Here is a 16,035-nt window from a genome sequence, read left to right as displayed (position 1 = left end):
TCTTTTATAGCAGTCAGGTAAAACAAATTCAATTGTAGCCACGAGCTGATGGCGAACATCATTTTAAGTGGAGGCGCAATAGCTCAGTGGTCCCAAGTTTGAAACCAAGTCAATGCGCTAGTGCCCTTTCGTAAGGCATAAATCCTCATTACCAAGTCCTTTGGAGAGGACTTACAGCTATAGGTCTCCTGATTGCTTAATTACAAGAATACACATGCTTTCTTTTATAGCAGTCAGGTAAAACAAACAAACAAATAAAAACTAGGAATAAACGGTACTCATCTTACAGACCTAGAATGGATTGTATTTTTATCTTTTTTGCTGGTTATCATGTATTGTCAGGGACCCATAGAAGACCAAATTTTGTTAAATGGGCTACTCAGGTGAATTATAAATAAATATAAATAAATAAATATGTATTTCGGCAGTGTTCTGAACATCAGAGTTCAAATTCAATTGTAGCCACGAGCTGATGGCGAACATCATTTTAAGGGGAGGCGCAATAGCTCAGTGGTCCCAAGTTTGAAACCAAGTCAATGCGCTAGTGCCCTTTGGTAGGAGTACTTACAGCCATTTGTCTCCTGATTGCCTAATTACAAGCATACACATGCTTCTTCAAATAGCAGTCAGGTCAAACAAACAAACAAATAAAATAAAAACTAGGAATAAACAGTCTTCATCTTACAGACCTCAAATGCTAGTTGCGCTGCCAACGAGATAAGACTATGAATGTCCTCCTCTTTCTCCTCGTTACAGGGGCCCTCCTCCTTTACATCCGAGGCAACAGATCCCAGTTTCTGCAAGGCTGCTACAGCTATTGAACAAGAAAGAAGGAGCATATATCAGTGCACTTATAGCATAATGAGTGAGATAGATGTGATATGCGCATGCGTGCGCTCTCAAGGTTCAAGTCACGGAGCTCCAAAGGGTACCTGGAGCACTGTTTTTTTTAAATCACTCTTTTGCTAAGACACCTTAAAGCCCCTCTAAAGTGTTGAACGGACCTCATTGTTCTCAGGGTTACTTTGGACATATTCTGTGTGGCAGTGGGAGCCCCCTAGCAGCACAAATAATAGAAAGCCAAGTAGAAGGGAAAAGAAAAAGAGGCAGACAGAGAAAGCAGTGGTTCGATATCATCAAAGAATGGACAGGTCTCACATATTCAGAAGCCAAAAGATCAGCACAGAATAGAAACAATGGAAACAAAAAACAAGAAGATGTGCAGATGTGGTCAGCAACTGACGGTGGCAGCCAGGTAAGGTTAAGTGTTGAGAGCCCCCAAATTTGATGGCAAAATTTCACTTCAATTGTATCATAATGTGAAAGAGCATGTCATTTAAGACACATTCCTGCAAAGATTTCCCCAACAAATGTGTTTGAAGTCGAATACTGATGAAAGAATACAAAATTTAGGTTTTCTACGTGCAACAGAAAATCCAAATTATGTATTTTGTATCAATATTGTCTTCAAACTCATTTTTGGGGGGAAATCTTTGCAGAAGTTTGTCTAAAACAATGCCTCGACGATCTTTCACATTATGATACAATTTCAATCAAATTTTTGGCAAATGTGGGGCTCCCAACACTTTAAGAGGGGCTTTAAGCGTGCAGCTAGGGCAGACATCAAGAAAGCATGAAGTATCTTCAAACCTCATTAACACAGACACAGCATCAAACAATCCGATTTCACACGTGATTGAATGGTAATTACTTACCTCCATCATTATCTCCCTTGTGTATTGCAACCTTGAACCACAGGTAGTAGGTGTAGAGGTTGCTGGGGTCACATTTTTCAGCTTCCCTCATGGCTTCTTCGGCCTAATATTAACACAAAGGTCAAAGGTCAGTCATGTATCCTTGATCCAACCTTACTCAAAGGCATTAGGTCTTCTCAATGAAGTCCTGGGATGGTATTCTAAGCATGATTTTATCTCTAAAATAATTCATTTTATCTTTGAAAAATATTCGGTTTTCGAAACCACTTTTTATTTCAGATTTGTCTTTCATTATCTTGAATGCTTACGCATGACACGCACCTTTCCAACGCTAACGCCCATCTTATTTAGAGTGATAGTTAACATTAAAGGTAATACAATTTTCACAATTTCCCAAAACTTTGTATTACCTTTAAACTAATTTAATAGGGTAGGGTAGATTTTATTTCTCAGACGTATGCCAAGTGCAATATTCTTGGACAAGCATGCCGCTAATCATTTGATCAAACTAAATAGTACATGCATTCACCAGCTCCACATATTAACGATGTAGTTCTACCGAGAGTTTTCAACAGTTAAGCACTTTGCTTTCCAAACGCGTCTTTTTGTGTTACTACACTGGGCTAAGCTACCCTGATACCTTTTGAAACTGCTGCAGGTTGATGTAAGAAGATGCCCTGTTGCGCTGGAGTTTGGCGATGTTGGGCTTCTCCATGTCGGCGTTCTCAGTTAAAAGACTCAGGGAGTAGTTGTACCACACGATGGCTTCTGTGAAGTCACTACTCTGTAGAAAGAGAGAGAGAGAGGAGAAATGATGTAAAAATGAGGAACATTCAATTCAATTCAATTCATTTTATTCATTTCCATTTTCAATAAAAACAATACAAAGGTATATTGCAATATATAAGAAAATGAAAATAGGGAACTAAAAAATAAGGCCAAATGGCCTTGTGGAGGCATAGTTCCCCGAACAGTAGTTAAGTTATTTACATATACAAACAAAACTAAAAAAGAAACATACATGACAAAACATGACAGGGACATCATTCATGGCAGGTAATACAAATGGAAATAATCATTACAAAATCATAGGTTCAAAAACAGTTTTATGTATTGCTGTATAATATGATGGGAAGGAATGGGTGGATAATGGAGAGACAGAGAACGTCTTTAATAAAACCATACTGTATTAGGAGAACTAACGCAAAATAAGAATTATTCAATTAATTAATCTCTTTATGAGCTGAGAGAGGAATGAAAGAAAGGGATGGGCTGGATGTGGAATGGCAGGGATGGTAAAGGGACCTTAAAACACTTTCTGGGACCCGGTTCACAAAGCCTTTATTCTATGAAAAAGGACAAAAATCATTGACATCTCTGCTGATAACCAATTAGAAGCAAGGATTTCAGTAGCTTATAACAAAAACTGCCATGTGTCACTGATGACAAGTTTTGTGAAATGGGGCCCAGATCTTATGAAGATGTGAACATGTTCAATTACTCAATTCTTTTCTTTTTTCCACACTAAAAGAAATCTGATAAACATTCTTATTTTCTATGCTAAATAGTAAATAAAAATAGCAATCAAGATATCTCCATCAAAGAAATATGATTAAAATGATTTTTAACAAATTAATATCATGCATAAGACTGTGGCTGAGAGTATTTCATCAAAATTCATAACTTTTTTATTTTTCATCCAAATTTGCTCAAACTTCCACTGACCTGTTCCCCTCATTTTCCGCTTCCATTTAAACCAACTTAATATGAGGGTGGACTTTCCCTTTGATATTAATTTGTCCAATCACAAACCTCAAAAGCTGCTGCAGCTTGTTCCCAGAGTAGCGTATGGAGCTGCCTCAGGACTGGGCCATCTAGCTTGCTTCGATAATCTGAAAGATACACGTACATAAAAGAGACCTAAATGAGCATTTTTCCTACTTTTGTTTATTTTGTCTTCGAATGCCAACAAATGAATAATAAAATACTTTTGTATTGTGAATTGTGCCTCAGAATAGTTTAACCCTATTTAGCCCGGGGGGGGGGGGGGGGGGGGGGGGGGGGGGGCTTCTAAGATCTAATGATCTCGGCCGTGAAATGCCCGATCGCCGCGAAAATTTGCATACATGTCAAGTGAAGTGTATAGAATACTATGGTAATTTCAAATTTTTTTAGAATTCACTCATTTTCATATTTATGGTAATTTATGCAAATAAGGTCATAAAATTCACATTTTTGCCCATAAATCAGACATTATTCATACTTAAGCATTCTTTCTCACTACATATATTTGTTAGACCATTTGGAATAATAATACAACACAAAAAATTGAAAAACCAGGGTTATTTCTTATGTTATCTATTGTTTTGAATTTTCTTAAGTATTTTCTTAAGTATTTCTTTGTTTTTTTAACTTTTGTATTTTATTATTTTTGTTGTTTTATTTCATTTCCAACTATAATTCAACTATTTTGACCCCAAAATAAACACCTAAACTATAAACAAGACCAAATAACCTATGTTTTACCTCTTTATTTGAAAAATGAGATTTCCATATGTTTTGTACACAAATCACAAAAATGAGTAATTTTCGGGCTGACATGCGAAGACAAAAGGACACGTGACTTTGTAATGGTAGGTCCGATTTTCAAAAAATTTCTTTCAAAAGATGCGCAAGGCTCGAAAGAAAAAAGTCACAAAATTTCAGTGCAAGATTTTCTTGCGTTAAAAAATGTCGAGGGGGGGGGGGGGCTTCTAAAGCCCCCGCCCCCCGGGCTAAATAGGGTTAAGTAGAAAGATGGCGCCATATAAGTGTGTTATATTATTATTACTTACTCTACACAACTTATGTAGGGTTGAACCTAACCTACATTTAAGCAGCTTTTATGAATATAGGCCTCAGTTCTTTGCCTAAAAAGACTAATTCTGGTCGGTTTTAACATGTGAAAAAAAATACATCCATTTGCTAAATCTTGTCTATATTAATATGATATTTCCTAGAAAAATAGACTACATGTATATTTCTTTCAGTTTTAATAGAAAAAAAGTAAAATAGACAAAAGCATATATTTAGGCTAAGCATTTGCAACAAAAGATAGATGAAATATATTTCAATTTGAAAATAGTAAAAAAAAAGAATTTCTGTGCTGTTTTTCATTATCTTTCGACTAGCTTTAGACTATATTATTTTGACTAGGGAAGATATCCAGGAGTATTTTTTTTTACCTGCAATGATTTCTTCCACTAGGTTCCTGGCTTGCTGGTGTCTTTTGTTCCTTGTCAGGAGCTCCAGCTGCAGCACCAGCAGTTTACCAACATTGGGGGATCCTGCGAAGCGGCTTGTCAGACGTCGGCACGCCGTCTGAGATAAATCAGTTCTTGGTGAAACATCAAAGAGGAAAATAGCAATAATAATAATATTAACAATAATAATGGGTTCTTGCATAGCGGTCATGTCTGTCAGACTTGACACTCCTGGCGCTCCCGATTATTACCCTGGCTTTAGCACGGCTGCCATTACAGCGCTCTAGCATTTCAAGGAATTAATTCCTACCAGGAACCCATTTACATCACCTGGGCAAAAAGATACCAATCACAAACATAAAGTAAGAACTTGTAACATCAGGGGCTCCTGTGCCGTCTGGGATAAATCAGTTCTTGGTGAAACATCAAAGAGGAAAGTAGTACCAAGACCCAGTTATTTAGAGCAATTACATACATACCAATCATAAACATATAGTAAAAACTTCACACTTGTTTTGCTTAACCCCGTACTATCCTTAACCGTGGACTAACTTTTTTGGCTTTAATCACTGCACAGTTCATTAGCCCCGTACTAGCCATAGCATGAATATTCATTTATTTGCTCCACCGCGTAGTCCCGGACTATTTTTCGTTTCTGTTCTCATTCATTTGTTTGGCACCGCGATTGCGGAGTTAGCAGGAGTTACCACCAAAATTGCGGGGTTAGCCCTGCTATTTTGCAGGACCAGCTAACCCCGTACTATAGGTTGGGCTAGCCCACTTTCGTAAATACGTGTCTGAATAGAAAGTGGAATAAGCTTAACCCCAGGCTATAGGTGAGGCTAAGACCCCCCTTTTACCCCACCTATAGTCCGGGGTTAAGCAAATTTTTGCCAGTGTGAAAAGAAAGGGGGATAAGCTTAACCCCGGACTATAGGTGGGGCTAAAACCCCCCCTCTAACCCCACCTATAGTACGGGGTTAAGCAACATTTTACCAGTGTGAAAAGAAAGTGGAATAAGCTTAACCCCAGACTAAAGGTGGGGCTAAGATCCCCCTTTAACCCCACCTATCGTACAGGGTTAAGCAAAATATTGCCAGTGTGAAAACAGTATTAGTGTAATAAATGGGTACCAGCCTGCTGGTAGGAAGAAATTCCTTGAATGCTTAAGCACCTTATTAGCTCAGCTAAAGCTAGGGTAATAATATGATTGTATGGCCCTCAGGGAGAACAGTATTAGTACTGATGAGGCTACCCTGTGTAAACAAGACATAATATTACTTTTTTAAATAATTCAATATCATCATCATCATTATAATCATTGCCCACCCGTTGGACATAAGGGTAAACGATTATTATGTTATCGTGTTCACAACCACGGTGTAAGATAAATAACCACCTTTGTGATTTCAGATCTTAATATTCAGAAATACCTGAACTTACTTTTCATGCTTTGCCAATAGTTTGACAGTTTCCGCTGCGAGGTCCACAGATAGATCCTGATGGAGGATGGCTTCTTCCATAGCTAGATGAATACAGAGAGGATAGTTACAGCCGTAGTTGAGTGGTTTTGAGGTGTCATAGTCAAGTGGTTTAAGCACTTGGCTTGCATTTAAAGGTTGTGGGTTCGGTCCCCCAATGCAGCACTAATGTCCTTTGGCAGGGCATTAATATATATTTGCCACTTCATACCAAGGAGATAAATGGGGACCTGGTAGGAATACTCCCCAGGGAGTGGACATGGTGCACATTTTTCCATGAATCTTTGGAAAGCACAGCAGGGGAAGCTGAATAATTCACTCTTACTTTATCTGTCGTATCTTAATTGTAATATACAGTGAATCTTTGGGCTCTTGAATAAATAATAATAAGCCTCCTACTAAATACCTGCTTGTAACATTTTGTTATCAACGCTGTCTCCAAGCAGAAGAATCTTGACCTTGAGGTGGAGTCCAAATGGGTGGATGTACTCCTGTGTGGAAAGAAGAGCAAAATCAATTGAGCTCTAATGCAGTCAAACCTGCTTTAGTGACCACCTGTCTACAAAGACCACCTGTCTACAAAGGCCACATTCGTTGTGGTGTCGTGTTGTGGTCGAGTGGATACGTCGCCGGACTGTCGATCACAAGGTCTGCGGTTCGAGTCCCACCGCTGCACTAATGTCCTTTGGCAAGACATTGATCTACATTTGCCACACTCCACCCAGGTGAAGTAAATGGGTACCTGGTAGGAATTTATTCCTTGAAATGCAGCGCGCGTAACAGCTGCACTGCTAGGGTAATTATGCTGCATTATTGTAGAGCGCTTAGAGACTTCTGACAAAGTAAGTGTTAGGCGCTATATAAGCACCGTAATTATTATTTATTTATTATGTGTTTCCCTTGAAAATGGTTTCTCATTGAATCATGTACTAAAAGAACCTGTCTACAAAGGCCACTTGTTGTGTTTCCCTTGGGCGGTCACTTTAGACAGGTTTGACTGTAGCTGCAAATTACAACAGGATAATAGGATAATAAAAGCCTCCTGCACATCCGGAACACAAAAAGGCATAATAGTAAGTGATGTTGGTTAATCAAAAGTTTATTTTTGACATATCTCAATGAAATAAAATGAATGAAAGTACAAATGAGAGAGGAAAATAGAATGAGAAAGAGAGATAATAAACAATAATAATATGATAACAATATATGAGATTTGTAAGGCGCTGAACCCACAAATACAGAATGGAAGAGAAATCTTTTGAGATCTTTTAGAGACCGATAAGGGGGTAAGATGGGGGGAAAATTGAGAAACAGACAGACAATCAATCACAAAGGCTGTATTCAACTATTTAAACCCAACACAAATTCTAAAATAATGTTCATCAAAGGAAAAAGGCGTAACTAGACACCGGTTTCTATTTAAATTCCTTTGCTAAACTTGACTTCTAATAGACCTAGCTTAAATAATTTTAGACAGACAAAAGTGTTTTACTTACAGCATTAGCCAGACTAACAGCATTCAAGGCCTTCTGACAGTACTCCTTAGCGTCCCAGTCCAAGTAGGCATTGGCAAGAAGACGTAGGGTTCTTGCCTTCAAGGAAAGTAATCAATGCATCAACAATCATTCATGATCTTCAATCTTTGCAATGCATTACCAGATATAAGAATAAATACGTACCTGCTTTCATGACCATATGTCCAGAAAGGCCATCTTTCTATACCTTGGTAATTTTCAGACGCAAACATTTTTGGAGGCTATTTTCTCTATGTTTCTATGGTATTTCCTTGGAAACTAGACCAATTTTCTTCTATATTCTTACGGAAATGATTTCTGCAGTTTAAACATTTTACTGTACCTAGTTTTCAATAGGAATTTGTATACAACAGGACCCAGAGAGTCCAAAATTTTATACAAAAATTGAAAGATGGCCAATATCAACTAGTTGAAAAGTAACTTCATAATTTCAATTAATGTTTACACCTCCAATTAGTCTAGCTCTGGAGGCACACTATTCCAACATTTAAACAAAATTCTAAAAGATCCTGAGCATATTACCTTGAACTTTACAGTCTTTGACTGAAGGGTGGTCCACAATTACAGGGTTTAATTCACACAACAGTAACAGGTTTGAATTTTGAAAGTCAGTGATGGATTGAAATTTTACAGGAACAATTTATAAGAAAGAAAAAGAATTTGCAAATGCTTCTATAAATCTGGCTCTGATAGCACATAAGAAGATCATAGAACTCTACATAATCTAAGGATCCAAGTCATAATGGAATTCACAATGAGTGCTCATCATGCACACTTCACTCTCAGTTCATACACTTTTCCACTTGCAATTTTATTGTTAAAATTTTTGTTTGTGGACCACCGCAGACTCAAAAGAGCAGCTTCACTATACATACATGTATGGACTAATGAGGTGCCATATCTTAAGTCGTAATTTACAGACCGTGTGACAAGATTTACAGCGGACAAGTGAAGGGTTGTGCCTGCAAACTACTTCAAACTGAGGGATTACAGATGATATCTACCTGTAATTTGTTGTCCAAGTCATGGCACTCTTTCCCCAGCTCAAAGCTTGTCCTAAAATGAGAAAGAAAGAAGTTGGACAAGTCAACGCAAAGCGTAGCATCCCCTCGCAGGGTACAAATGACCTATATACTTCAGAACAAGTTACTTCCATTGGACTAAACTATTATATTACTAGGCAAGGAAGTTAACCACATTTATATGTGTACATGTATTTTGATACCATGAACCTTCATATCTAATTTCATTAAAATCCGTCAAACAATACTAAAGTTATCAAATCGAAACCAGATTTGCATATTTAATGAGCTATGACCTTTGACCTTTAACCTACGTACTCAAAAATCGAACATAGCCTGTATTTTGATATCATGTACCTTCATATCAAATTTCATTACTGAAGTTATCGATCGGAAACCAAATTTGTTACTGAAGGACAGATGCACGGACGGAAGGAAGGAAGGACGGACGGCAGCGTTTCTATATCCCCTCCGACTTCGTCGGTGAGGGGATAACAATACCGGTACCTGTTACTTCTTGTCCATGTCTAAGATATGTGGAAATACAAGAATAGATTAAACACCTTTATCAAATTCAAAGAGGAGACAATACCATTTTGGATAGGTTTATCTTTCATTTGAACAAAAAATGGTGAGATTATGGATTTATTAGAATGAGGGCATACAAACTAGGCAATCATTGTAATGGGAAAATTGACCCCCTGCAAACTGATAACAAATATATTAATTATGACAAATTAAGATTAAAAGATCTATCAACCCTGAGTTTTAAAAAAATGCTGATTTTATGTAGTACTAATATTTTCTACAGAAGAGGAAGAAAAAAAAGATACAGACATACCTCAACCATTCCACTGCATGTTCCGGCATCTTACTCTTAACTGCATCACAGCCAAAGTTGTAGCACATCCTGGCAAGCACAGATACCTGATAAATTGGGTGTGACATATTGTTCATGAGATTTTAAAGAAAAGAAACACTTATAATGTTTATATCAAAAGAGGGCAGTATACAGCCTCACTGGTAATAAATTACTCTCTTACACTACACATGAGCTGTGTGAGTTATCTTTGTTTTGTGACACTTACAATGTACATGTTAATGCTACTAAAACGATATTGAGACATTGGCAAAACGATATTGAAACATTGGCAAAAAATGATATTGAAACATTGGCAAAAAGAAATCTCTCTTTACATATGAACAACCGCTGTAAACTTGAACTATTAAAATAAACAGAAAATTTTTGGTTCCGATTTCCTTCATGAATGTTGTAGTACATCTTGGATAGAAGATATGTGTACACTTGCTCATACAACAATTATGCACTGTGGTAGTTTGACTACACAAACCGCATGCACCGATAATTGTCAACTGATCTCTTCAATATATTTATATTTATAAGATGCTTCTTTAGACGCTGTGGTTATCTAGCTAGTCTGTTAATTAACCCCTTTCGCTATGCGATGATTAAACATAAAAACAGAACATTCATTATACTATTGCTATAAACATCACCACAGGACTATAGGCTACGATTCAAATATGGTACCTCAGTGACGAGCGTGGTCAGAAGTGGTCTTGCTTTCTCAACCCATTCCAACCCTTGTTTATGTTGCTCCTGTCCCACGGCCTTCGGAAAAAATCAAGATGAATATTTTATATTAAACATCGTTTGCTGGTTAAGTTACATAACACTTTTACAGGTAGCAATGCATTTATTATAAATCACAATCAATCAAGAGTTATTATGCTATCATGCTTTATCATGTACTTAATGAAGAAAACAAAAAGAAGCTTACTATCAACTGAGAGAATATGAATCAAAAATACTTTTGTTAAATTTTTCTTGAATTATAAAGATATTTTAAATACTGCACTAAAGTTAATAATATCAACAAGTTTCTGCTTTTACACCAAATAAGATTTTTGCTTATTAATCATCCATGGATGACAAGTTAAGAATAGCAACAAATCTCCCTCAAGCTTTTTGTATTTACTGGGAGATGTTTCACAAAGACTAAGATCGACTTTAAGTTGGACTTAACTATGGCTGGCCATTCATGCTACTGTTTGCTCTCACCGTTTACTGACATTGGTCTCTCAAGGGACGTATAAATCATGGTCACAAATCTACAGAATTTATATTTTTTGATAATTCATTATTGATTATTGAAGGAAAAAATATTATCTAAAGATCATAATGGTGAAAGCGATCAATGGCATGAATGGCCTGCCATAGTTAAGTCCAACATAAAGTCGATCTAAGTCTTAATGTGACCCCTTCCCCCCCCCCCCCCCCCCCCAGGTTTCACTGTATTTGATCTTGATGAGATTCTTCTATCACTGTCATGAGACAGCTTGGGTTTTCAGAACATTACGTACTGACTGTTTTATGTACTTACGGCTTTTGCCTTGAAGCAAAATATCTTGAAGGCTTCCCGGTCGACTTCCTTCTTCTTTTCAGCCATCCACACACTCTTTTCACCATCGGAAGTGGAGCCGACGGGAGCTTGGACTTGGTTCTTAGTTTCTCAAGGCCCTGTTTTAAATACCAGTTGGAGCAACATAAAGAATGTCTCAAAGTTAATGCAAAGTTTTGGGAAATTTTGAAAATTGGATGGATAGTAATTCTTTAAAGTGATGATATATTTGGATGCCTCTGTGGATGTATTATAAGCACTACAAACTTTAGCCCCTAAAACCTTCTGTTTTCGAGAAAATTGAATCATCAAAATTTACCAGTGCTCCCGGTAAATTTTAAATATTTCAAATAGCGCCTAAGGCCATTCCAGGGTGGCTGCGACCATTAAAATCTCAGAATATGCAGTATATAGGTACATGTATGTATGCACCATCACATATAAATTTGAGGTCAGTTCAGCAATATCTTTTGCAATACATCCTGTTGTTCAGACCAAGTTGTTACGTTTTGCTGCCAGATCCTGCACTTTGAAACACCATCCCATGTCATGCAAAGGATTCATCCACACTTTATTAATTTAAAACCCTCCTCAAAACACACTTGTAACTATTAAGACAAATGCGACCTCGTCTCCAATATGCCTCCGCCTGATTACAGCTAAGCTCATGACTTGAACTATATTCTAGAAATATTCTTAAATATATTCATGAGAACAAAAGGCCAATGAGTACACGTTAAATGATCTTTATGACCTTTGACCTGACATAATCCCAAAACCTGATCATTTGTCTTTCTATGGTGAAGTGAACTAGATAAAAAATTCAAAGTTCACAGCTAAAATTGCCATTGATACGGTGATAACAAGGGAAACACAACAAATATTATTTCACATAAGTTGACTGACTTGACTCACTGACCTTTGACCTTCTTAGACCAAAATCAAATCAGCTTGCATCACTATAAACGTGATGAATACTAATACCAAGTTCAACGTTTATGGCTCAAATTATTAATTGAGACATTACAGTAATGAGGCTAAAACTCAGGAAATTTCAAGGAAATTGACCTCTATGACCATTGAACTTTGACATACTCATAAAAAAATTGAATCATTTCCTCTCACTAATATGATGCATGATCTCTCTCTCTCTCTTTAGTTCTTTTTTTGTTGTCATTTGATTGGTGGCCCACTAGAAGCCACTAGGGGCTGCCTAAACATGTCAGCTATAAGATATCAAAGTTCTAAACTTGTATAGATGTTTTCTCATATCCGTGTTCTATATTATATACATGTACATGAAGCCGTATTAGAATTGCTCAGCGTACAGAGTAAACAATGAAAATATATGATATAACTGCTTGATATATAATTTGATACATTTTAGTACACATGTACATCCATTTCCCTTGTATCCCAGTCTGATTTATCTCAAGCTTAATATAATAACTGCACTACCTTGTATGTATTTCAGGTTTATTTATCATCTTCTTCTTATTCAACTCATTATTTATTTCTATCTATATCTCTTTTTTTTTTTTTTTTTTTTTTTTTTTGGGGGGGGGGGGGGGGGTCCTCTAGTCAAAACCTATTGTAATTCAATTTGTCTATATTCTTAATTTTCTTCAACATACATGTAGAGTTGTGATGCAATGTAAATGAAAAGACTCATTGCATTACAAATTAAAGGAAGGAAGCTACCTCTAATGCGAGACTGAGACATTGCTCGGCCATAGACCACTGACTGCAATCTAGGAGAAAACAAACATAAAGATATAACAATAATTAAAAACAAAACAACAACAACTATAATAATAATAATAATAATAATAATAATAATAACAAGAACAATAATGATAATATTAACAATAATATTGATAATAATAATAGTTCTTTTCTATTATCGGACAAAGCACTTACAGTATTGTCATTAACCGAGTCACTGGATTCAATATTATTCTGCACATAACAATACACATTCTACACTCCCTGGGGAGAATGTAACTCAGTACCTATGATATCTCTTATCACATACTGAATCATTAGCAAAGATGAAATAAACTTTTAAGGATTCTAAAGCGCTTCATATGATATGAACAACTGGTTTGTGTTTTCTGCTTTACTTGGTATTTTTGGCAGGCCACAAACACATAAATTGAATCAAGCCAATAGATATTAAATTCCAATATCTTACCTATCCATGCACTTGCAGCCTTGCTTGCCATCTGCAAAAATTACATGAATAATGTCAACAATGGGTATTACAAATTAAAACAATTTGTATAGAAGTAGAATGCTTAGAATTAACTTACAATAATTAATTAAAAATAAATGGACAATTCCTTGCAGCGTGTAAGGTTTGCATTCTGAATAATACCTGGTTTGTAGAACAAAGTCATTAATTAAAGTGTACCAATCACCTGGAATATATAATTTGTGTATTGCTAGAATGCTAGAATGTATGAAATCAACCCAAAAAAAACTTTACCAGACATTCTACACAATAACGGTTAAGGAGTATGAAGAAAATAAAGGATAACATACAACCCCACAAAAAATATCTGTCCAATGAATGTATATAAATTTACTGTTTTTTAACTGCTGGATATAAGGTTTATGAGGGCCCTGTTCCATAAAACACAGGATTGATGGTAACTTTGCAATTAATGGTAACTTCCGTGGACACCATGATTTGATTGGCTGGTGAGTGATGTTGCCATGGTAGTTAATAGTATTGATGGCCAAGTTACCATCAGTGGTAAGTTTGATGCAAAGGAGGCCCCGGCTTGGGACTGGCATCATTGTCCAATGAGTGTATATCAATTTACTGCTGAATATAAGTTTCTGAGGTCTTACCATCACATGACGTTTCTGCACTGTGAAGTTCTCAGCCGATAGTCCACTGGTAAATGCAAGGTTACTGGCAAGATGGCGTACTGTACAGAGAAGGGGACATATATATATATGACTTTCCTACTGTAATAGAGAGCTTTACCTAAAGTATTCTTAAAATGTTTAACCCTATGGTCTAAGATGAATCTGCAGCTCTTACAACTTTAAAGACCGTCAATACTACTGGGCCAGAAGGGATTAGACCACCCAGCCAGGTCACTGATAGGTGGCTGTCTCATCAACTCAGCTTTCATTTAACATAAGAAAAAGAGGATCATGGGGGACCAATAGGCACCAATTGTGGAAGTTTTCTATATAAAGGGAGCAAGTAGCTACAAGTAGGACAGTGGGGTTTTAAAATTCAAATTACAAACAGTAATCTTATGGCAAAATTCCAATTTGAGTATTATTTTGAGAAAAAAGTTGAACATAATAAGTAGTTTCTTCAGGTTCATTTTTATAATCATTTCGTACACAATTCTATGAATTCCTAAAGTCATAGTTTATTCGTACACAGTACAGTATCCTTAGTTATAAACATAAATTTTTTAACAAATATCAGTCTACTTTATAGCAAATCAACATCATACTTAGAGAAAGAAAAAAAAATATGTAAAACATCTGTGTCTGATGACATACATTAAAGACTGCTTTCAAAATTAAAAATATATACAAATACTGGTATGCCATGGAAGAATAACATTGTAAATAGAATCTTTGGAAGGTTATTGATCAAATGACCAAGATGATAGCATTCTTCAAAGTGCATTGGTTATGCTTTCCAAATGAGGAAAAGAAAGGAACTTTCTTTTAAATATTTTTGTGTTTATTAAATTTTGTTGTTTGTTTGTCTAATTATTACCAATGACTTATAAATATGTAATTTGTATATGATTGAAAATTTAAAAGAAAGGAAATTTAATACTATTAACAAAGACCAAGCAAACTTTGAGAAAATAAGAGATACAATACTCTTTACTTTCTCTGTTTATACAGTGTGCTTTACAAAGTGTTGCACTTCCTGTACTTACGTTTAGCATTGAGGACATCACCAATGGCATTCCCAGTGTTCTTGGAGACGGCAACATTCCACATCATGACAGCACATTGCTCAAGCTGCACATGAATCCAGAGAATGCATATGTTATATGATAGCAGGCACAGCATGAGATTTCATAGCAGAAATGTTTTAGCTTCTCTTTCTCTCTCTCTCTTTTTTTTCTCTCTCTATCTCTCTCTCTCTCTCTCTCTGTATTTTAAAATATTTTCTTCACTCAGATACATGTACATGTAATCTACAATTTAAAGAGTTGATCTTGGAGACAGTAACATTCCACAAATCATGACAGCACATTGCTCAAGCTGTATAGTGCAATACATGAATCCACAGAATGAATATTGAAGGCAAAAACAGCACGATGATATTTCACTGCAGAAAATTATTAGCCTCCCCCTTCTTTCTATCTCTCTCTCTCTCTCTCTCTCTCTCTCTCTTCCTCCCTCCTCTCTCTCTCTCTCTCTCTCTCTCTCTCTCTTCCTACCTCCCTCCCTCCCGCTCTCTCTCACTCTATCTCTCATTTTTGTAAATATATTCAAGTATTTATATTTGAATTCACTCAGATATTCTACAATTTAAAGAGAAGATCTACATTCTATTTTTACCCAAAGGAATATATCTATAATTCCTCGGCTGGTCCCAAGATTTTTTCTGACCTGTTTTTCAAT

At 36.3% G+C, this 16,035-nt stretch overlaps 1 protein-coding gene across 1 annotated transcript in view; it reads right to left on the bottom strand.

The window, feature by feature from the left end:
• LOC105445612 (testis-expressed protein 11-like) overlaps positions 1–13,970 on the bottom strand; it is a 32,535-nt gene extending 18,565 nt beyond the window's left edge. The window contains exons 1-14 of the mRNA XM_030994298.1: positions 13,613–13,970; positions 13,120–13,169; positions 11,401–11,537; positions 10,548–10,628; positions 9,837–9,922; positions 8,978–9,029; positions 7,935–8,030; positions 6,845–6,929; positions 6,401–6,482; positions 4,940–5,091; positions 3,528–3,607; positions 2,356–2,499; positions 1,716–1,818; positions 690–814 (exon numbers count right to left, since the gene is read on the bottom strand). Coding sequence (XP_030850158.1) covers positions 690–814; positions 1,716–1,818; positions 2,356–2,499; positions 3,528–3,607; positions 4,940–5,091; positions 6,401–6,482; positions 6,845–6,929; positions 7,935–8,030; positions 8,978–9,029; positions 9,837–9,922; positions 10,548–10,628; positions 11,401–11,466 — 1,152 coding nt within the window. The 5' untranslated portion in view covers positions 11,467–11,537; positions 13,120–13,169; positions 13,613–13,970. The remainder of the gene's footprint in view (positions 1–689; positions 815–1,715; positions 1,819–2,355; positions 2,500–3,527; positions 3,608–4,939; positions 5,092–6,400; positions 6,483–6,844; positions 6,930–7,934; positions 8,031–8,977; positions 9,030–9,836; positions 9,923–10,547; positions 10,629–11,400; positions 11,538–13,119; positions 13,170–13,612) is intronic.
• Positions 13,971–16,035: the final 2,065 nt, after the last annotated feature.

Source organism: Strongylocentrotus purpuratus, unplaced genomic scaffold, assembly GCF_000002235.5.
Source record: "Strongylocentrotus purpuratus isolate Spur 01 unplaced genomic scaffold, Spur_5.0 spur5_scaffold_21, whole genome shotgun sequence".
NCBI classification, from domain to species: Eukaryota; Metazoa; Echinodermata; class Echinoidea; order Camarodonta; family Strongylocentrotidae; genus Strongylocentrotus; species Strongylocentrotus purpuratus.
Note: the sequence above shows the minus strand (reverse complement) of the source record. Positions and strands in the feature narration are given on the sequence as shown.